Source organism: Rana temporaria, chromosome 1, assembly GCF_905171775.1.
Source record: "Rana temporaria chromosome 1, aRanTem1.1, whole genome shotgun sequence".
NCBI lineage: Eukaryota > Metazoa > Chordata > Amphibia > Anura > Ranidae > Rana > Rana temporaria.
Window position 1 is genome coordinate 447,434,102 of NC_053489.1, and position 22,400 is coordinate 447,456,501.

At 43.0% G+C, this 22,400-nt stretch overlaps 1 protein-coding gene across 1 annotated transcript in view; it reads left to right on the forward strand.

Annotated features, from left to right (window-relative positions):
• MYO1F (myosin IF) overlaps positions 1-22,400 on the forward strand; it is a 183,220-nt gene that overhangs the window by 79,699 nt on the left and 81,121 nt on the right. Inside the window, exons 3-9 of the mRNA XM_040327143.1 lie at positions 4,133-4,222; positions 5,961-6,055; positions 8,227-8,314; positions 12,943-13,032; positions 15,853-15,984; positions 17,773-17,907; positions 18,011-18,143. Coding sequence (XP_040183077.1) covers positions 4,133-4,222; positions 5,961-6,055; positions 8,227-8,314; positions 12,943-13,032; positions 15,853-15,984; positions 17,773-17,907; positions 18,011-18,143 — 763 coding nt within the window. The remainder of the gene's footprint in view (positions 1-4,132; positions 4,223-5,960; positions 6,056-8,226; positions 8,315-12,942; positions 13,033-15,852; positions 15,985-17,772; positions 17,908-18,010; positions 18,144-22,400) is intronic.

Sequence of the window (22,400 nt, forward strand, 5' to 3'; positions counted from 1 at the left end):
AGTGGTGGGGAGATTTGTCATCTGACACTGACATTGATCTGGCAAGTGACAACGGCAATGATCCTGCACCTGACCTTAGCGATGTGCACACTTGATGCCCTATTGACTGCGATACGGACCAGGTAGCGCCTCCAAGATTCCCGTTCACTGGATCACCTGGGATGAAGGTAGATGTTGAGCGTGACAACTCTTTGGCATACCTGCTGAAGAGGTAATTGAAAAAATTTGCACTGAGACAAATCCCCACCAAGAGCAGTAATCCGCTACGCTGCATGCCAGGTTTTCCAGAAGCAGAAAGTGGGAACCGGTGACCAAAGAGGACATCTGGCAGTTTCTGGGACTCATCATTCTTCAGGGTGTGGTGGGGAAACCGCTCCAGAAATGGTACTGGACCACCAATAAGTTACTGGCCACTCCGTTTTTTGGCACTGTGATGTCAGAATACCGGTTTTCCCTCATAACGAAGTATTTCCACTTCACGAACAATGAAGAATTTGATGAGGCCACGCATCCTGTGCCCAAACTAAAACAAATATGGGAGGTATCCCAAATTATTGTGACCAATTTGCAGCGGACTTACGTGCCAGAAAGGGACGTCAGCGTGGATGAAAGTTTGATGGCCTACAAGGGACGCCTAAGCTGGATACAGTACATTGCATCCAAAAGAGCGCGGTTTGGCATCAAATTCTACATGCTCTGCGAGTCATCCACTCGATACATCTGGAATCTGGTCATTTACACCGGTAAAGGCACAAAGTTCAACCCCAGGTACAGCGGCTATGGGATGGCCTCATCATCTGTCCTTACACTGCTGGAGCCATTGCTGAACCAGGGATATTGTGTGACCATGGACAATTTCTACACGTTTCCGGAACTGTATGAGGTTTTGCTACAAAACAAGACTGATGCATATGGTATTGTTTGGCCTAACCAATGTGACATGCCATCTATGTTTGCCAAGTAAAAAATCAAAACCGGAGAAAGTGTTGCCTGGCAGAAGGGTAAGATGATGGCAATGCGATGGCGAGACAAGAAGGACGTGTGTCTCAGGAGTACTGTGCACAATACTTCCACTGCCATGGTCCACACAAAAGGTGGGAAAGATGTGCTGAAGCCGCAAGTTGTGATAGACTATAATAACACCATTGGAGGTGTCGACAGAGCCGATCAGGCAATGACATTTTATCCGGCTATGCGCAAACAGCAAAAAAAATATTATAAGAAGATCTTCAGGCATCTTCTGGAACAATGCCTTTGGAATGCATATATCCTGTACAGAGCAAAGAGTTACAAGCCTCTTGTTCATTCTTAGTTTATCTGGAAGGTGGCTGAGCAGATTTTTGTCAACCACCAGACGCCATCAGTAGCTGATAAACAGACCAGTAGCATACGGCAACCTCTCCTTACTCACACAGAAACCTTTCCCTAAGGCTAGCTCTCTGTCCCTGACAGGTGTGGATCCTTTCCCAACACTGTCCACTTTAAAATGCTTGCCAAATCCAGCAGGGCACTGATATTAATTAAAACTGCCCGTATTAAAGATGGCTGCCAAGGTCACTCAGTGTGTCCAGTCAGACTGCTGATCTCCTGGTAACACCTTTGGAGACTGCTGAGGAACAATGTTCCTCCCAGCCTCCACTCAATTTGCATAGCAGCACAGCAACACAGCGCCTTCTACAGGATGGAGGATAAACTGCACTTGCCTACAAGTCTAGACATGAGTGGTTCTCTTTATGACATCCTTAATGAGCAAAGCAACAGGTTCACTTTATTGCAAACCTCCAAGCCCTTCAATCACCTCCACCATCACCAATGCTTCTACTCACCCTCACTTTGCTGCCTCATAGTTTTGTTTACACACTGAAGAGAAAAGAAAAAGATACACAGGGTCATAGACTTTCTCCCTGCCTGATATATGCCCTCTGGGCCTGGCAATTGGATGTTTTGGAAACCCATGTTGTAATAAGGAAAGAAGGGGAGTAACATGCTTCCCTATACCCAGCAGTAAAAGTTATTTTGCTTTCTGTCTGGTTGTTGAGCTAGGCAGCAGAGGAGCAAAGCGAAGGTGTGTATATAAGCTCTTGGGATAAGGGAAGGCGACAGGTGGCCAATAAGTATATCTAAAGCAGGTACTTGACACCTGTACCAATGTCAGGAGACATTTGCCGGTACAAAAAATAATGGCCGACATTCTGCCCGTGTGTATGTCAGTCTGCCTGGCTGGCTTCTGTCAGATGGGCATGCTGTAAAACCAGCAGCTGACTGACTCCTGACCAGCGCTCTCGACCAATGACACAGAGTGCTGATCAGAGTGTTCTGGCGGGGGGTGCGTCCCCCTGTCAGAAAACAACAGCTCAGTGGGGGATATCGCTGGACTAACCTTGCATGGTTAGTACAGTAGCTCCAGACTGGAGCTGTCAGTTTGTAGTACCCAGTTTTTCTGTCTAAGGGATCTTCCAGAACACAATGCACTGTACACGCATTTGCATTTTTGAACACTGTCCCTACAATTCAGAAAAAGACTGGCGCAGACAGATTTTGTGTCTCTCATGCGTTCTAATGCTGCATACAGACGATCGGACATTCCGATAACAAAACCGTGGATACATTTCCGACAGATGTTGGCTCAAACTTGTCTTGCATACACACAGTCACACAAATGTTGCCGGAAATTCCGAACGTCAAGAACGCAGTGACGTACAACATGTACGACGGCACTAGAAAAGAGAAGTTCAATACCAGTCGTGTTAGTAGAAGTTTGGTGAGAGACGATTCGCGCTTTTCAGCCCCATGCTTTTCAGTCCGTTACAGTGAGATGAATGTGCTATCTCTATTACGAACGCTAGTTTTACCAGACCGACCGCTTCCGTCTCGTACTTGATTCAGAGCATGCATGGAATTTTGTCCGTCGAAATTGTCCAAACACGATCGGAATTTCCGAGAACGGATTTTGTTGTCGGAAAATTTGAGAACCAGCTCTACAATTTTTGTTGTCGGAAATTCTGACAGAAAATGTCCGATGGGGCCTACACACGGTCGGAATTTCCGATCAAAAGCTCCCATCGAACATTTGTTCCGAGCGTGTACATGGCATAAAAGTGGTGAAGAATGCGTCAAATTCATGTTCCTGTCTAGAACTTGAATTTGGGTAATGCTGTGCCATTTTCAGAATGTACGCAAGACACTTTCACAAAATCTGTCTAAGACTGTTTTTTTTTCTGTACACCAAAAGAGAGTTGGTCTTAATTAGCTCCACTTTTACATTTGGCCCTTTCAATGTGACACAATGGGGGTTATTTACAAAAAGGCAAATCCACTTTGCACTACAAGTGCACTGCAAAATCAGCATAACTTCCCCTAATTTCAGAGCTTCCCCTCAGATCTACAGCGATCTACAGCGACTGCACTTACAAGTGCACTTGCAGTGCACGTGTAGGGCAAAGTGGATTTGCCTTTCGTAAATAACCCCCAGAACTTAGTAATTGAGGTAAACCTTCTCTTTGCAAAAAATACAGAATTACATGCAATTAAAAAAATGGATTTTTGCTTGCATATGATTGGATGATGGAAGTCAGCAGAGCTTTTGCTCATTTACTAAGCTATGAAGTAACTGCTCTTGCAGAATGCAACTGCATTGCAAAGTGTACAGTCTATTTGCCTTTAGTAAATCAACCCTAATGTTAAAGTGATGCATTCAATGCAACACAATGCAAAAGTGGTGCATTCAATGCGACACAATGCAAAAGTGGTGCATTCAATGCGACAGAATGTAAAAGTGGTGCATTCAATGCGATACAATGCAAAAGTGGTGCATTCAATGTGACAGAATGTAAAAGTGGTGCATTCAATGCGACACAATGCAAAAGTGGTGCATTCAATGCGACAGAATGTAAAAGTGGTGCATTCAATGTGATACAATGCAAAAGTGGTGCATTTAATGTGACACGGTGTAAAAGCTACCTGAATTTGGTGCACGAGTCACTCACTGTCAGAACCAAATGTGTCGCAAATGCGTCATGATTTTGGCACAATACTTTAACAAGAGGGGTTAATGCCAGAAAAGTGGCGTAGCATCTTTATAGAATATAGAAGTCTCTATCACAGTTTATGTTTTCCTTACCTTTGTTACCAGACATATATAGGCTCTGTCCTCATCTCTGTTAACCCCTTTAAGCAGATGCCTTATTTCACAGATCGAGAAATTGAATTATACCAAGGGGCTGTAAGTTACCCAGTTTATATACTTCTATAAAATTGTGTTTTAGATGTACTGTAAATGAATCTTGTTATTCTAGCATATATTTTTTCTGCCACTATATGTTTTATTTTACCTGTTTATCCTGATATGATTGAGATCCTAAAGTCAGCGTCAAACAAATGACTAAACAATATTTCCAACCTCGGTTCTCAGGGGATATATGTTTTGAGTATTTAGTCCACACTAAATTGACCAATTATGTCTATCTAACTGTATTGTACCAATACTTCCTGTTATGTGAGTCTGCCTATAAAGTGCTACACATACAGAGAGTCCATCATCTAATTGTGATTTTAAAAGATTCAGAAAGCAATGAACAGAGTATAAACAATTGCAAGAAATAACCTGAACACAATGGCCCAGATTCTTGTACATCGGCGTATCTCTGCGGCGGCGTAACGTATCCGATTTACGTTACGCCGCCGCAACTTACACAGGCAAGTGCTGTATTCTCAAAGCACTTGCTCCGTAAGTTGCGGCAGCGTAGCGTAAATCGGCCGGCATAAGCCCACCTAATTCAAATGTGGAAGGGGGGGGCGTGATTTATGTTAAACTACTGTGACCCGACGTGATTGACGTTTTTGCGGAACGGCGCATGCGCCGTCCGTGGAATTTCCCAGTGTGCATTGCTCCAAAGTACGGCGCAAGGACGTCATTGGTTTCGACGTCCAGCCCCATTCACGGACGACTTACGTAAAACGACGTAACTTTTTCAAATTTCGACGCGGGAACGACGGCCATACTTAACATTGGCTGCGCCTCATATAGCAGGGGCAACTATACGCCGGGAAAAGCCTAATGTAAACGTCGTAACTTTACTGCAGCGGCCGCGCGTACGTTCGGGAATTCGCGTATCTAGCTAATTTGCATACTCGACGCGGAATTCTACGGAACCGCCACCTAGCGGTAAAAAAAAAATGCAGTTAAGATCCGACGGCGTAAGAGACTTATACCTGTCGGATCTAATGGATATCTATGCGTAACTGATTCTAAGAATCAGACGCATAGATACGACGGGTCGGATTAGGACTTACGACGACCTACATGACGCTGCGCCGTCGTAAGTCCTTTAAGAATCTGGGCCAATATATTTATAAAATTAAATGTTTGGTCCAGCCAAGATTTTTTTTATCTGCAATATTATCAATGCGATAAGAATGTATATTTGGCTTATACATACCTTTGGACTGGTGTGTGTGTTTGAAGAAAAAAAAACTAAGATTTATACATACAGATCATACCAATCACATTTTTTAATGGATTAAAATCTATTAACAAATGTACTGTATAGAAAAAAAATGTCAAGCAGGTGAGAATTAATATGCTCCAATTAGATGAGAATAAAAATGCCAACCACCTAGAGGTTTGGGCATGCTCCATGGCTTGTGCATGCACACACTTACAATTTTGCGCACACTTTTTGCATTCTTGTGTAAGCGTGTTTTATTTCTTTTGCAACATTTTTATTCCCATCTTCTTGGTGTATATTTATTCTCTTCTTTTTTTTTCTGACTTCACATGTAACATGCTTGTTTGTAGACAATGAATAAAAAAAGTATTAATGCCAGAAACAGCCATGCAACTAGTATTGTTAAGAGGGTTAGCAAAGTCAGCCTACAAAACTCTCTTAGTACTGGTTTTCTTTAACATGTCAGACAAAATTAACAGATTTTTACAAAACTGTTTTTTTTTTCGTTCTCAGGCACAGTATGAGAATCCTCCCCATGTCTATGCATTAACAGACAACATGTATCGTAACATGCTGATTGATAGCGAGAACCAATGTGTCATCATCAGGTGAGGATATGATTCAGTGTCTGTTTTTTTTTTTTAAGTACTCCTGTCCCCGTTAGTATTAATAAACAAAATACATTCCAGTTCTTCAAAAAAAAAGCCATTCAAAGTCCTACAGTATATAAATAAGGCCCCGTACAGACGAGCGGACTGTCCGCTGAAAACGGTCCGCCGGACCGTTTTCAGCGGACATGTCCGCTCGGAGATTTCTGTCTGATGGTTGTACACACCATCAAACCGAAATCCGCGCGGACAGACAGCGCGGTGACGTGGCCGCACCGTCGCCGCGACGATGATGCGGCGACGTGCGCGACCCTGGAAGGTCAATGCCTCCACGCATGCGTCGAATCACTTTGATGCATGCGAGGGATGGCGGCCCAGCGGACATGTCCGGTAAGTCTGTACAGACGACCGAACACGTCCGACAGGCAGGCTTCCAGGGGACATTTGTCCGCTGGAAAACTGTCCGATCCGCCGGAAAATTGTCCGGTCGGACGTACAGACGACCGAACATGTCTGCTGAAACTGGTCAGCGGACCAGTTTCAGCAGACATGTTCGGTCGTGTGTACGAGGTCTAAAATGCGCAAAAAAAACAAAAGACAACCAATATCTCTATTAAATAACAGATGTGTGTACAGTCAGGGTGGTAAAGAGTCCAAGCTCTGGGAATATGTAAAAAAGGGGGGTCCAGGGGTTGTGCAGGAATAATATTTCAAAAGTCACATATACATTTTCAGGGTTGCCATCAGGGGCGAACAGAAACCATGTCCCAATACTGTAGAAAAAACAAGGGGAGAGGCGCCACTGAGTGTAGACGTTTAAAACAATTTAATACAGTCGTTTTAGTACAGGCAACTCACATTTAGCGAGGTAAAAGTAGACATAAAACGAGTTCCAAACAGGGCAGGACTGAAATTAGGGTGACCACGTGTCCCGGATTGCCAGGGACAGTCCCACATTTTGCAGGTCTGTCCCGGGCACCTTCATTCCAGGACAATACAGTGTCCCGGAATGAAACTGACACAGCCACCCCCCGGGCCAATCTAATGCCCCCAAAAATGGCCGCCACATCACCGCTTTACTCACTGACAGTACTTGTCTTGGTTGGGAATGCACAATCCCCGCCCCCTGTTTGTGATTGGAGAAATCATAAATCCCGCCTCTTGTGTCCAGTCACTGTGCTGTAATTCGTTACAACACAAGCTGATTTTTGGGAAGGGGGGTGTCCCTGAATTGTAGTTTGGAAATGTGGTCATCCTAGCTGGAAGCCAATATGGTGTTCTGCACACAAATGACAGGAAACACAATGATATGAGGAAAGAGCCAAATGAGCAGAGAGATGATCTCATCAGTCTGCTGCTGTGTTGCATATTTATTGTCCAGTCAGCAGACTGGGGTTTTGAAGAGGACATCGCTTTATGTCTTTTAAGGTCTCATTCACCAATCAGCTTATCTCTTTTGTGCTGAGTCACATTGTACAGTGTAAAGCCTCGTACACACGACTTCAAACAAACTTTTCCGTGGATTTTTGTCTGAAGGGAGTTGGCTGGACTTTTGAAACCGAAAACGTTTGTCCGATAGAGCGTACACACGGTCAGATTTTTGGGAAAACGCTCATTTTGACGTTTGTTGGCAAAAAGTTAGATCGTGTGTACAGGGCTTAAGAGAAAGTATATCTTAATATGGATTAGATGTGTGTTGCTATGTATTTTCGAAAGTACAAAATTACGAATCCATTAAACGAAAATTATTATCTAACAAAATTACGAATTTCGAATTAACGAAAATAAATTAGACAGAATTACGAATCATTCAGTATAAACGAAAATAAAACTGTTACAAAAATACGAACGGGTCCGAATAGGAAAACTTGAGTCTTACGAAATTACGAATTTTTATGAATCAACGGAACAAAAAAATACGAAAACATTTTGTTGTGCACATGTCTAGTGGTGTTATCCACCTGGCTATGCTGTGTAATAGGGCTGTGTAAATCTCAGGAACAGATGAACAGAAAAACATATCTTTTGATAGGTAAAACAATGTCATTATGTATTGTATATACTGTATTTCATCTGTGTATTTAGTTGTTTGCGCGGAGTTCAGCTTTCAGCGATAATGTGTATATTTCAGCAAAATAATTAAATATTAATGTCATGTTTTGCTATTTCAGTGGCGAGAGTGGAGCAGGAAAAACTGTGGCTGCAAAGTACATTATGGGCTACATATCCAAAGTGTCTGGAGGAGGAAGCAAAGTGCAGGTATGGGGAATCATTATCAGGCATTGTGTTGTTCTATTATGTCTGGGTAGAAGATTTAGATTTTCTAATCATTAATGGTGTCAAATCGTTTTCAACCGCAGTAATGAGAAAAAAGCAGGATGGAAATTTTTTCTTGAATGAACAAATTTCTAAAAATGATTCCAAGATGGAATGTTAAAAGAAGGGATACAGCGATATCGGTATCAGTGCTGATGCCGAGTAATTTCACAAGTACTCATAAAAACTCTCCAGATACCGAACCGATACTTTGCGATGCGATTTGCATCCATTCAAAATGAATGGGTGCAAATTGCACTACAAAGAATGGCATGAAATTTGAAAAGGAATGCAGTGCAACTCCTGTCGGAATCGCATGCAGTTTACAGCACTGCTCCTGTGTGAATGCAGGCTGAATTTACCATGACAAGTCTGGTTTCACACAGGAGTGGTGGGGAAACCGCATGCGATTCGGACAGGAATTCATTTTGCATGGACACAAATCATACCGCAAAGTATCGGTACTTGGTATCGGCAAGTACTTGACCGAAAGTACTGGTACTCGTGCTTACTGTTAAAAAAACAATATCGGTGCATCCCTAGTTAAAAGCAAATAACATTTTGAAGTACTTTCAAATGGTATTTTTCAAGTGATCGAAAAAATTATAAAAATGTACAGGCCACAGCGCCCAGAAAGATGTTTTATCTGTTATATTGAGCATTAAATTTGTAAGTTATGTTATGTTTGTGTCCACTAACATTCATTTTAGTGAGGGAAGGGAGACCCTGTCAGATAGAAATGCCGAGGCCCCATACAGCCTAATGCCGCATACAGACGGTCGTTTTTTGTGATGAAAAAAAACGACGTTTTAAAAAACGTCATTTAAAATGATAGTGTGTGGGCAAAACGTCGTTTTATGTCTTCAAAAAAACGACAAAAAAAAATTCGAACATGCTTGAATTTTTTGTGTCGTTTTTCAAAACGTCGTTTTTTACTTCACAGAAATTGACCGTGTGTAGCAAAAAACGACGTTTAAAACGACGCTTTTACACCCGCGCATGCCCAGAAGCTAGTTATGAAGCAAGTTTCAATGGAAAAAAGTGGTGAAACGTAACCTCGCTTTGCTAGAGCATTGTGAAAAAATGATGGTGTGTAGGCAACTTTGTCTTTGAAAATGATGTTTCAAAAACGTTGTTTTATTTCATGATTTAAAACGTCGGGTTTTTTTTCATCACAAAAAACGACCGTCTGTACGCGGCATAACAGCCTAACAGTAGCCCTGCTTGTAATACTTTTAAAGTATAACTAAAGGCAAAGGTTTTTTTTCAATTTTAGATAGAGTGGCGATAGATCAGTTTCTATTACTACTTAGGCTGGGCTCAAACTTGAGAACGCAGGGGCTCCCAGCAGAGGTCCAGTGTGTCTCCATTTACCTTTTAAGGTCCGATTTCAGCCTGAATTTTGGGCTGACTTCGGACCAGAAACGGACCAAAAGACGCACAGGCTCCTGTGCAATTCACACTGGAGCTCCTGCGGAGATGTGTGAGCCGGCTCCATAGAGAGCCAGTCACAATCTCCTACTATGTAAATTGAATGCGGAGAAACCCATATCCAATTTTCGCAATAGTGTGAATCCAGCCTTTACACAGCACCCTGCACCCCTTTACATTACACAGCACCCTGCATCTCAGTACCCCTTCACATTACACAGCGCCCTGCATCTCTGGACCCCTTTACATTACACAGAACCCTGCATCTCTGGACCCCTTTACATTACACAGCACCCTGCATCACTGGACCACTTTACATTACACAGCACCCTGCATCTCTGGACCCCTTTACATTACACAGCACCTTGCACCCCTTTACATTACACAGCACCCTTAATCACTGGACCCCTTTACATTACACAGCACCCTGCACCTCTGGACACCATTACATTACACAGCACCTGGCACCTAAGGACATCTTTGCATTACACAGCCCTTGTACCTCTGGACCCCTTTACATTACACAGCACCCTGCACATTTGGACCCCTTTACATTACACTGCACCCTGCACCTCTGGACCCCTTTACATTACACTGCACCCCTTCACAGCACCCTGTACCTTTGGACCCCTTTACATTACACTGCACCCTACACCTCTAGACCCCTTTACATTACCCTGCACCTCTAGACCCCTTTACATTACACTGCACCCCTTCACAGCACCCTGCACCTCTGGACCCCTTCACATTACACTGCACCCTGCATCTCTGGACCCCTTTACATTACACAGCACCCTGGACCCCTTTATATTACACTGCACCCTGCACCTATAGACCCCTTTGAGACCCCCCCCCTTACAATACAGACCCACCCCTACAGTGAAGGCCCCCTCCCCTACAATACAGACCCCTCCCTACAATACAGACCCACCCCTACAGTGCAGACCCCCTACAATACAGAACCCCCTCACCCCCCCTACAGTGCAGACCCCCTACAATACAGAACCCCCTTACAATACAGACTCACCCCCACAGTGCAGACACCCCCCCTTCAGACCTGTACTGCACCAGGCTCAGTTGATCAGCTTGCCGTGCTGCACACACAGTACTTGTACGGAGGAGGGGGAGGCGGCTAAATTCACTCTGCTCGGCTGCCTGACTGTGAGACAGTCACAGGCAGCTGAGACTTATCAGAGCCGCGGCGCTGCCACAGAGAAGGGGGTCATTGCAGCCGGTCCCGGGGTGTGGCGACAGCCCTGGTATCACTCGGACGCGACTTGCACCCCCCTGCAAAGCCAGGCTTCAGCCTGCTATGTGTGTTATGACTGCCGCTACCTGCCTGTCACCGCGCCATGCCACCCGACGCCCGCCAAGTCCTCTTCAGTTGTGGAGGGGGGGCGCCGGCCTGACACCCCCCCCCAGTGTGTGGCACCCGTTGCGGCATGCCCCCCGCCTCCCACTTAGTACGCCTCTGCCTTGTGTTTTTTTTAATACCTAATAAGCACAATTGAACACATCTCTCAACGTTTTGCTCATACAGGCAAGAAAAACATTTTGATAATATAGATGTTATACTGAAGCTAGATGTGTGAGATAGTATATATATATATATATTTTTATATATATATATATATATATATATATATATATATATATATATATATATATATATATGAATATTATATTTTGAGTTATATTTTGAGAAAATACAGCACTGATATACATACTCTTGCATGCTGCTTGAGAAGTTGTAACATAGATGCAGAGTCAGATGTCAAGTTGGCTGCTTGTTGCATGCCTAAAATAGGGTTAGAATCAAATGCTAAGATCGGGGTTACGGGATGAGTTGTCATTCTGAGTTTAAGTGTTGTGTGGGCCTTTGGCAGGGCAAAGGCTCACCTGTTGTTTAGAATTGGCTACTTTTGTCCTGTTCTCTGCCATTGCTACAAGTAAAGGTACAGTATTCTCCTGCAGGGTACTCATGGACTAGAGTGTGGAATAGAGGTTAAGCATGTCCAGAAGTATGTAATAATCCAGGTGTACATGTCCTGCAAGGAATCCTTGTAGTGAAAGCGTTTGAGAACCTTACAAGGGCTCTAGGTGAACTAGTGGTGTAACCTAGCCATCAACTTGAGACTGAGCTCTAAGTGGCTGAATTTTAGTGCCAAGTTTGAAAAGTTTACACTGTGAAGTAAATACATTGTAAACATAGCCCTGTTTACACAGGAACTGCCAGAGATAACGGGTGACCCTGTCTTACCTGTCCATGACACTGGATTGTATATAAAGTTTTAGGTTTTACATGTCACAGTTGTCATACCCCCATTATAAGACAGTGATGGCGTATTATGGCGCTGCAAAACCCCCTTCTTAATTATACTTTGAATAATGTTTTGCACAAATTTAGTTTTGGTTAATGGGTAGGTAAGTGGGTGGGCTTGTTCCTTTTTTTTTTGTTCCTTCTTTCTCTCTTCTTTCTCTCTTCTAAAGAGGATATGATCAATGACCTGGTGTATTTTCTCGGGGGGTTAGGGTGGTGTATGTTAATGAAAGGATTTATATAGATATTTTGTGCAATATGTATTTCTATGTTGTATGTTGGAATTTGTCTTAATAAAGAAAAAGTGATTTTAACAAAAAGAAAACACGACAGTGATGGTTGAGTGAAGAATTGGAAGATAAAATAATAAAGAAAAATAATAAACTAGTGAAGCTGTTTTTTCCATTAAGGAGAAAAGGTCCATCACCTACAAACACAAGCAAAAAACTAAGAGCTCATAGACTTGGGTAGGTTTATAGGGGAGGTACCCCAGGGTTGTGTGTCCTCAAAAGCTTGCCAGTGTATATATAAATATATATACAATGTTGTATATCTTTTGAGAGAATACAGCACTAATAGTGCATTATTGTGCACTTCTATACACTAAGCAGGCGCGCTTTCCACCAATGTTGTCTCAGGGAACAGTAACTGTTGGTCAGAATAATCCAAACCAACCAACATACTTATCTCTTAGATGGCTAGGGATACTAAACCTCCCAACTGTTAGACAGTCTTGTTTTAATTAGCATTATCTAATATCTGTGGGTTATTTAAAATGTAGCTGTGATGTTTTAATTGTTCTCGTGTATTTGTTTTCCAGCATGTAAAAGATATCATTCTCCAGTCTAACCCTCTTCTTGAAGCCTTTGGCAATGCCAAGACGGTCAGAAACAACAATTCAAGTCGATTTGTAAGTGTGTGGCGTAGTGTATCAATGTCGGATAAAAACCATAAAGGAGATTTTTCTGAATTAATACAAATCCCACAAATCTGCTGGGAAGTGAAATGATGATTGCTGCTTGCCACAAACAAGATTACCATCTAAAACTGGAGGCTTCCAAGTACCTCTAGACAGGAACTGATGTTGGTTATGGGCAGGTGCATAAATGTGCATAAAGCTGAAGGAGTGCGCTCTGCTCCAGATCATTTCCAAGAGTTTGGTAATGGCAGTAGATCAAGATGGCCACAAGAGGGTTTGGGGAAGAAGTCCAGTGAGGACCCCCACTGCTTCCTCTTGCTGTTGATAATCCCAGCATGTACAAGAGTAGTGTACTAAACATGCTGCCCGCTGTTCTGCACGGTGTGCATGAAGAATTACTGACACTGCATGCACATCATTTATGGAAAAGGAGAAATAGAAATGTCCACTTTTTCTGTTTACTTGGCCATAATGAAAAACAATTTTCTTACATTTACATACCTTTACAGCATGAGCACATTTTGTGTGTTGTAGGTCATGATGGCGAACCAAATTTCTGAATTTCCATTTATTTACAAAACTGGCTTGATGTACTTCAAAAAGTGAACACAGATGTGAAGGCCAAACTAGGGACATCCAATGCAAATGGAATTAAACTTTTGCTATAAACAAATTTGCTGGCACAGACAAACAATTCGCAACCAGGGTTTTTAATAGTGACAATGGTTTGTATAGGCAAGGGTAAAGACCCTGTTAGGCCTCGTACACACGTCCGAGGAACTCGACGGGCAAAACACAACGTTTTGCTCGTCGAGTTCCTTGTGAAGCCGCCGAGGATCTCGGCAAGCCGAAATGTCCCATTGAACAACGAGGAAATAGAGAACATGTTCTCTATTTCCTCGCCGAGATCCTCGTCGGCTTCCTCGGCCAAAAGTGTACAACCGCCCGGGTTTCTCGGCAGAATTCAGCTCCGACCGAGTTTCTGGCTGAATTCTGCCGAGAAGCTCGGTCGTGTGTACGGGGCCTAAGCTGATTTTATTTTTCTCCATTGGGGAACATGGTAAGATAGACATCAATGTGTTCAGAACCCAGAGGTGTAAGAAATTGCAAGAAAGTTTTCTAACATTTCTACACTGAATATAGTCCACCATGAGGGTCTCCCTTTTTCCTAATAAAAATGAAGCTTTAAAACTATGTTAACATTCTTGTTGTAACCTAGAGGTTAAAAGAGAAGTATGTTTTTTTTTTTTTGCTATTCATACTTACCTCGGTGAATGGAGCATTAGGCTGATGCTGCCGCTGTCCCCCGGCGTCTCTGCCGATGGCTCGAGCAGAGCCATACTGACTGTCAGTCAGCATGGCTTCTGCTCTACTTCTCAGCCTTCATTGGAGCGCCGAGCAGTGGAGGGGTGGGGAGAGGCTGTCTCAGCGGCTCACTGAGATGCTGAGACTGCCATCAATCAGGGCAGCTGGCGTATCCCGACTTGGAAGTCGTGATGACGCACTGCCCCGACTGATGGCAGTGACGTCAGCGGAGAGCGGACTTCAGACCGCTCTCCGCTGAAAACGGGTCACAGGAGTGCAAAACGAATTGCACTCTTGTGACCCAGAGGAGAAGCCCAGCCTAAAAAGCTCAGACTGGACTTAAATAAAGTGTATTAGAAAAGCTGAAATGCTTAGCTGTGCTGCAAAACATGCAGCTCCAGTTCTGATTGCAGAACCAAAATCCTTTTGGTCATATGATGTGTGCTGAAAGGGTATTGGAACTCAAATCCTATGAAGAAAGTTTTAGTGATGGGATGAGCTTTTGAGAGAACCTGGAGCAGCATTTTCTCCAGTAAAGGTAAGTATTTAAGCTCTTTTATTATTCATATTTTAACCATCTTCACAAGCCTAAAATAGCTTTACGATATTTTGAGTTTAGGTCCATTTTAAGTCATATACAGGCGGTCCCCGGGTTACAAACAAGATAGGGTCTGTAAGTTTGTTTGCATGTCAGAACAGCTAATTTTTTTGTGTAGCTCCAGCCAACGCAATTATTTTGTTTTTTGGATAGCATAGGGAAGGGTTAACATTTGTTTTGCTGTATGTGTCTGATCAGAAAATGTCACCTTACCTTCTCTCCCTATGACAATTGGATTTTGAAAAATGGGGGTTCTTGTGGAAACAAGGATTGGTGATAAAGCTCCAGTGGAGACACCCTTTCCGCATGAGAACTCTTACAGGGGTGAATTCCCCTTCTCATTTCCTATTGTTTCCCTCCGTTTGTAAGTAGGAGTAATTTGTAAGTCAGATGTTTGTAACCTGGCGACCGCCTGTACGCAGAATAAATCTATATAAATTAAACAGTGAAAGTAGCATTTGTAACAATTTATTCTTCAAAATAATGGCTAATGCTTTTTTATATGGTCTAATGGTCCTAAAGATTTTAAAAGTGTGTATCACGTGTTTAAATGTTGCTTGGTATTATAGAGAAAGGGGTGAAAATGTATATATTTGAAAGAGTTAAGTCTACAGTATCTTGTATGCTGAATTATGGTATTATGTAGAAATAGCTGTCCTTGGAAGACAACGTCGTTGATATGATTACTCTATGGCAGCAAGCAGAAATTGGGGATTTTTTATTTATTGTTTTGCAGTAGGGAAGATTCAAGAACAAAAGAAAAACTACTGACTATTTGCAGCAATACTACCTATCTAGGTGATTTGTTAGTACTGTAGAAAGTTTCATAAGAAAATAAAAAAAAACTGCAGTGACTAGAGCAACACCCCTAAGTGTTTCAGCGATAACATTTTGGTTTCTTATGATAGGGTAAATACTTTGAAATACAGTTCAGCCGTGGAGGGGAGCCAGATGGAGGCAAAATATCAAACTTTCTGCTGGAAAAATCCCGTGTTGTTAGCCAGAATGAAAGTGAGCGCAATTTTCATGTCTTTTACCAGGTAAATATATAGAGATATGGAAACACAAACCATTCATATGAAATCATGTTTATAGCTGTGTGATATATTAAATGTATTAAGCATGTGTAAATGCAGTAACACTTAGGGCCTGATCCACAAAAGGGATACGCCGGCGTATCTACTGATACGCCGTCGTATCCCTGTTTCTATCTATGGAACTGATCCACAGAATCAGTTTTCCATAGTTAGGCAGAAGATCCGACATGTGTAAGGGACTTACACTGTCGGATCTTAGGATGCAGTACCGCAGCCGCCGCTGGGGGCATTTCTCGTCGAAATCCAGCGTCGGGTATGCAAATTAGCACTTACGGAGATCCACAAAGCTTTTACGCTTCGTTTTTTCTCCGTAAGTATTAGTTTGCCGTCGCAAAATTAGGGCTGCTTTTACAAGGTGTAAAGTTAGTACACCTTGTAAAAGTATACCCTTCTATCCCGCGTCACTGTAATTTTTTTTTTTTTCCCGCCGCAACTAATTTTTTTTTTATGCCCGTCGCGATTCTCAAAACGCGGCGCAACGTAAAACCGTGCAAAGCACGTCGGGAAAATAACGTCGGGAGCATGCGCAGTACGTCCGGTGCGGGAGCGCGCCTAATTTAAATGGGACTCGCCCCATTAGATTAGGAACGCCTTGCGCCGGACGGATTTAAGTTACACCGCTCAAAATTTCTAGGTAAGTGCTTTGTGGATCGGGCACTTAGGTAGAGATTTTGCAGCGGTGTAACTTAAACGGGAAAAATTAAGTTACGCCGGGTTTTTGTGGATCAGGTCCATAGTAACCAGCAGCTATCAAACGTCAGATAACATCAATGCCACATGTTTCTGTTTTTTAAACTTAGTTATTACTAGTTGGCTCATTTTGTTATGACACTACATTTAAAAGCAGTGTGCAGTGTCTTTGAGATCTAATTCACACTTATATAGCAGATTTTTTGGGGTGTCAATGAGTGTTGTTCTGACTGTGCCCATTCATTTTTAAAGGCGTCTACAGACTTCAGTGGCTTGTTTTTTTCAGTACAGTACACTGCAAAGCAACATTTATTCTTTTGCACTTTTGTCAGACTATAATAAAATCATTTTCTTTTTTTGTAATGTACCAAATAAAATAATTTTTTACCCTTCAAAAAGTATACTAATTATTTAGGTATACCATTTTTGTTAAAGTGACATATAGATACATGCTGATGCTGCTAAATTCAGCCTGGCCATCTGGCCAGGCTCCCAAGCCCTATCTGAGCCGGGAGTGATGGATGTGGCTGAGCCGCTGCGGGTGAGCTATAACTGGAGCCAGTGGCGGCTGGTGGGTCAGTCGATCGAGCTGCGTCTCCTCCAGCCGTGCGTCTCCTCCCTCTTCCTCCTAGGCCAATAGGATCGCTTCTCTTATCGGTGAATTGGGAAACGGGTCTCAGGACCCGTTTCCTGATTGACCAGGAGGAGAATCAGTGTGACAATAGCAAATATTCATTCGTTATTGTCACACAACTGGGTAGGCTGAGCCCACCCTTTTTTGAAGCCTATTGCATCTATTTGAAAATTCTAAAATAAAGAATTAATAAAAAGGATAAAAAAGTTGATGCCAAATGTCTACAGCCAATGCAAAGAACACTATTAATATTTTCAGCATATTTTTTACCATATTTTGAAATTAAATTATACCACTAATGGTAATTAAGCCGATTTAGGTTTTAAAACTTACTGGTTAAATCATTTGAATGTTTGCAATTATTGTATAATCAAAGCAAGTAAATGATTCCTTCTCATCTTTTAAAGCTGATAGAGGGATCTTCTCCAGACATGAAACAAAATTTGGGCATTATGAATCCAGATTACTATTTCTACTTAAACCAGTCAGATACATATAAAGTGGATGGGACAGATGATAAAAATGACTTCTGTGAAATGATGGTAAACATTTATGAATATAATAATCTGAATGATCAACTTATGGAATAATTTTCAGTTACTATTATGATTTGTTCATGGCATTGTCCTTATCTGGTCTCACTAGAATGCCATGCAGGTCATTGGTATTTCTGGAGAACACCAGCAGATGGTCCTACAGATAACAGCGGGCATCTTACATCTGGGAAACATCAGCTTCCAAGAACAAGGAAACTATGCCATGGTGGAATGTACTGATTGTGAGTAGTGTTTTCTTAAATCAATTACCAGTAAACTGTGTTCTACCTAAAAGAGAAAAAAATATGATGTGGCATCCTATAATCCTTCTATAATATCTAAGGCAATAATAAACCTCCAAAAACAGCCAGCTGACTTTTTCAGTAATATGAATTATGGTAAAGCTAAACGGCTAAACACTAGGCAGACAACAAAAAAAATGATAAAATAGATATGTAGAGCTGTTGTACCTGCCAACGGAGTTGTATTTCTGTACATATTCTTTACATGGATTCCAGGCAGTTAGAGTCTTGTCAGATGGCACTATTTCCTTAGCTATCTAATGGTGAATGATAAAAAATAAAATGTTGGGGTCATGCGCCTTTCTCAAGCTGAAGAGGCTGGTTTTCGTGAATTGCTGATTGCAGCTGGGTGCTGTGGCTTTATCACACAGTGAAAATCCTGTGCCTACTCTACAATAGTTAGGACCAGTCCTGATCAGCTAGAGCAGTGGTTATCAACCCTGTCCTCAAGTACCCCCAACAGGCCATGTTTGCAGGTTTTCCTTTATCTTGCAAAGGTGCTTTAAATCAGAGTCAATGGCTTGATATTTTGGACAGCTATTTTTTCTAAGAGAAATTCCCAAAACGTGGCCTGTTGGAGGTACTTGAGGACAGGGCTGAGAACCACTGAACTATTGGATGTTTCATTTGGGCATCATAGATAATGGAAAAGCAAAGACCCTGGAGAATAAATGGTGGTAGTTGCAATTGTCTATGTTACATGGTATTAGGACATATTCAATAAGGTTATTTTTAGTGCACACAAACATAAAATATTACCTTATTATTGGTAAAATATAAACTAAAATATAAACTATTAGGTTACTAATATGTAATGCGTTAAAAGCCTTTACTGGCCATAGAATTATTGCTTTCACTCCAACACATGCAGTAAAATCACACATGTGTGGCCCAATCTTTGTTTTTGTATCTGCAACCAACCATTTTTTATTTTATTTATTATATGTAACTTTTTTTTACTTTTAACTTTATTGCTTTCACGTAAATTTCATTGGTGGCTTTTCTACTCAAATTGTGACTGTTTTCTAAAGAAAATAAACTGCAAGAACACATTTTGTTGTGATGTATCTGGAATGAATTTAGCATATTTAAACCTAAATTTAATTTGGGCTTTAATGGGGGGCATGAAATAAAACATCAAATATAAATATTTCTTCAGTAAAGGTATTCCTGTTTGTTACAGAAATATATAATCCATTTTCATCCAGTAAACATTTCTAGATATGTATTTGAAACTCAATATGTACTGTATATAAAATTGTGCTCCCTTCCAGAACTTACTGTTAAGTACTCATAACAACTTAAAAATAATATTCTTTAATAATTAATTCGGGATTTTCCTAGTTAACATGACGGAAAATCTGAGTTATATGATGACAGGAGGCGATTATCTAGCATTAAACTTTCTTTTTAATGCTCATAGCAGAAACCATAAACACTTATTTCTTTAATACAGAGAAAAAATCTTCATAGGACTACAATACCCAGCAGCCCCTGGGGCCCCTCCCCCCTGTTATAGTCTCTATATAAGGGGCTGTCTGGGTCTCCTCCTCCTCTTTCTTTATGCGATCCTGGATAATCACGGAACATCACGTAAGTCTATCCTTGTGGATCTCGTCCAGCTGGTATCGAGGAATCCTCCGTCGACGCTGGAAACAGGGCCAACCGGGCCGTAGCAACAAACATCACCTGGTTGATGGCTATGCGATCTGAACTGTGTTCAACTGGAACAAAAAACAGACAACCGTCATACGGGAACTCCAGAGTGCTTTCTTAACGTCCGCATAGGCGTAGACTCCACCCATCAATAACCTGAAAGAGAAAGCATATTGTGATAGGGTGGGTAGGGTGGGAAGATAATCGCCTCCTGTCATCATATAACTCAGATTTTCCGTCATGTTAACTAGGAAAATCCCGAATTATATATCAGACAGGAGGCTTCATATCTTGCATGTTTAAAGCTAACCAACATAATACAGTACATGCAACATATCCTAGAGTATTGAGGAGGAGACATGGTTAGAAGGTCGGAAATAATACTGTCTAAAAGTCGTTTCCGACAACCAGTCCGCCGCTAGTAAAAGGTCCGAGAGGGAACCCCCCGAAGTGACTACTTTGGTAGCCATAGCACCCCTGGTGGAATGAGCTCCGAAAAGCGAGGTGTCGATCCCGGCCATTTCCATGGCCGATCTCACCCACCTGGCCAGTGATGCCGGGGAAACTGGGAGGTGTGGTTTCACATACGAAACCAATAGTTGATTCAGGTCTGGTGACCTTAGGGTCGCAGTCCGAGATTCATATTGCTGCAAACACCGAACCACGCAGATGTGTGGGTGGTCAGGAAAAAAGGGGTAGAACACTGTATGGATCCCTGTTTTCGTCCGACGAACCACAGAGAACCGTACACCCTCCGGCGAGAATTGACGCCGGGAGATGTCCAATGCCCTAACATCTGAGACCCGTTTTATGGATATAAGGCATAAAAGGGTAGAAAGCTTGATAGAAAGGTTCTTCAATGAGAGGGTATCATTTTCCCCCCAGGAGGTGAAGAGCCGTAACACCTGGGAGACATCCCATGTGGATTGATATCTAGGTCGGGGGGGGGGGGGCGATTATATTTTACCCCCCATAGAAGTCTGCAGACCAGCGGATGTTTACCCACCGGTGAAGCTTCCACCGGACAGTGGTAGGCCGAGATGGCAGACCTGTATACATTCAATGAGCTATAAGACTTGCCCGCCTCATACGCGTCTGCTAAATAATTCACTACGTCTGGTACAGGTGCATGAACGGCATCAATTTGCCGTTGATCACACCAACGAACCCACAGGGTCCAGGCCGATCTGTACGCCGACCTAGTCCCTGGGGCCCAGGCCAAGGCGAGGAGGTCTCTAGCCGATTGTGAAAACGTGTTATCAGGAGTTCCGAACCTGAGATCAACCACGCTAAAAGGGGAAGGTTGCCGTCTCTCAACAGAGGATGACAGCCTAGGGACGCGTTCGATAGGAGATGAGGTGAGAATGGGAGTAACCGGGGATAGTCGATCGACATTCCCAGGAGAAGAGGAAACCACGGTTGTGTCGGCCACCAGGGTGTGATCAACACAACCGTCGCCACCTGGGTCGCCACCTAAGGGAGCGTCCTGGTGAGCATGTTGAACGGGGGAAACGCATAGTGCGTCCCCCGCGTCCAAAGTTGTCGGAACGCATCGACTGCCAATGCCTCTGGGTCCGGTCTCCAGCTGTAAAAGCGTGGTAGTTGCCGGTTGAGGCGAGAGGCAAAGAGGTCCATATGCAGAGGACCCCACAGAGATTGCAGTGTCAGGAAGACCGAACGATCCAGCGTCCAGTCGCTGGAGTCCGTAAGGTAGCGCGAGTTCCAGTCTGCAACGGTGTTGGAAATCCCGGGCAGGTATTCCGCCATAGGGGTGGTATTGATGGAGAGGCAGAACTGCCAAAAGTCGGATGCAATATCCGCCAGGATTTTGGATTTCGTGCCTCCTAAGCGATTGACGTATTGCACCGCTGCAATATTGTCCATGCGTAAGAGTACGCATTTGTTGGAAGTATGAGGGAGAAAGCTTTTGACCGCGAAGTATGCTGCCAAAAGTTCCAAGGCATTGATGTGGAGGCGTGTTTCCTCCACGGACCATTTCTCTCCGGTGGTGATTTGGCCGCACCGGGCACCCCAACCCTGGAGACTCGCGTCTGATTCTATGATCACCTCTGGGTAGGAGTTGAAAATTGTCCTGCCGTTCCACTCGATGGCGTGGCGAAAGCCACCATTGTAATTCCTCTATAGCATCCGGGCTTAACGGGACCTCGTCCGCGTATTGTAGCCCTTGTTGCAAATGGAGAGTTTTTAGTCTCTGTAAAGCGCGATAATGTAAAGGTGCTGGGAAAATGGCCTGGATAGAGGCCGATAATAGGCCCACTATGCGAGCCAGCAAACGAAGGGAGACCTGACCTTTGCGTAACGTGGCCCTGATTTCTTTGCGAATCAGAGCCAGTTTCGCTTTCGGTAAAAGAAGTAGAGCTTGGTTGGTGTCCACCAGAAACCCTAGGAATTCCATCTCTTGAGAGGGCTCCAGGACTGATTTCTTGAAGTTGATGAGGAAACCGAGTTCCTTCAACAGGGACACCGCCCATTGGCTGTGTTGAGAGGCTAGTGTTCTGGATCGTGCCATGATCAGCATGT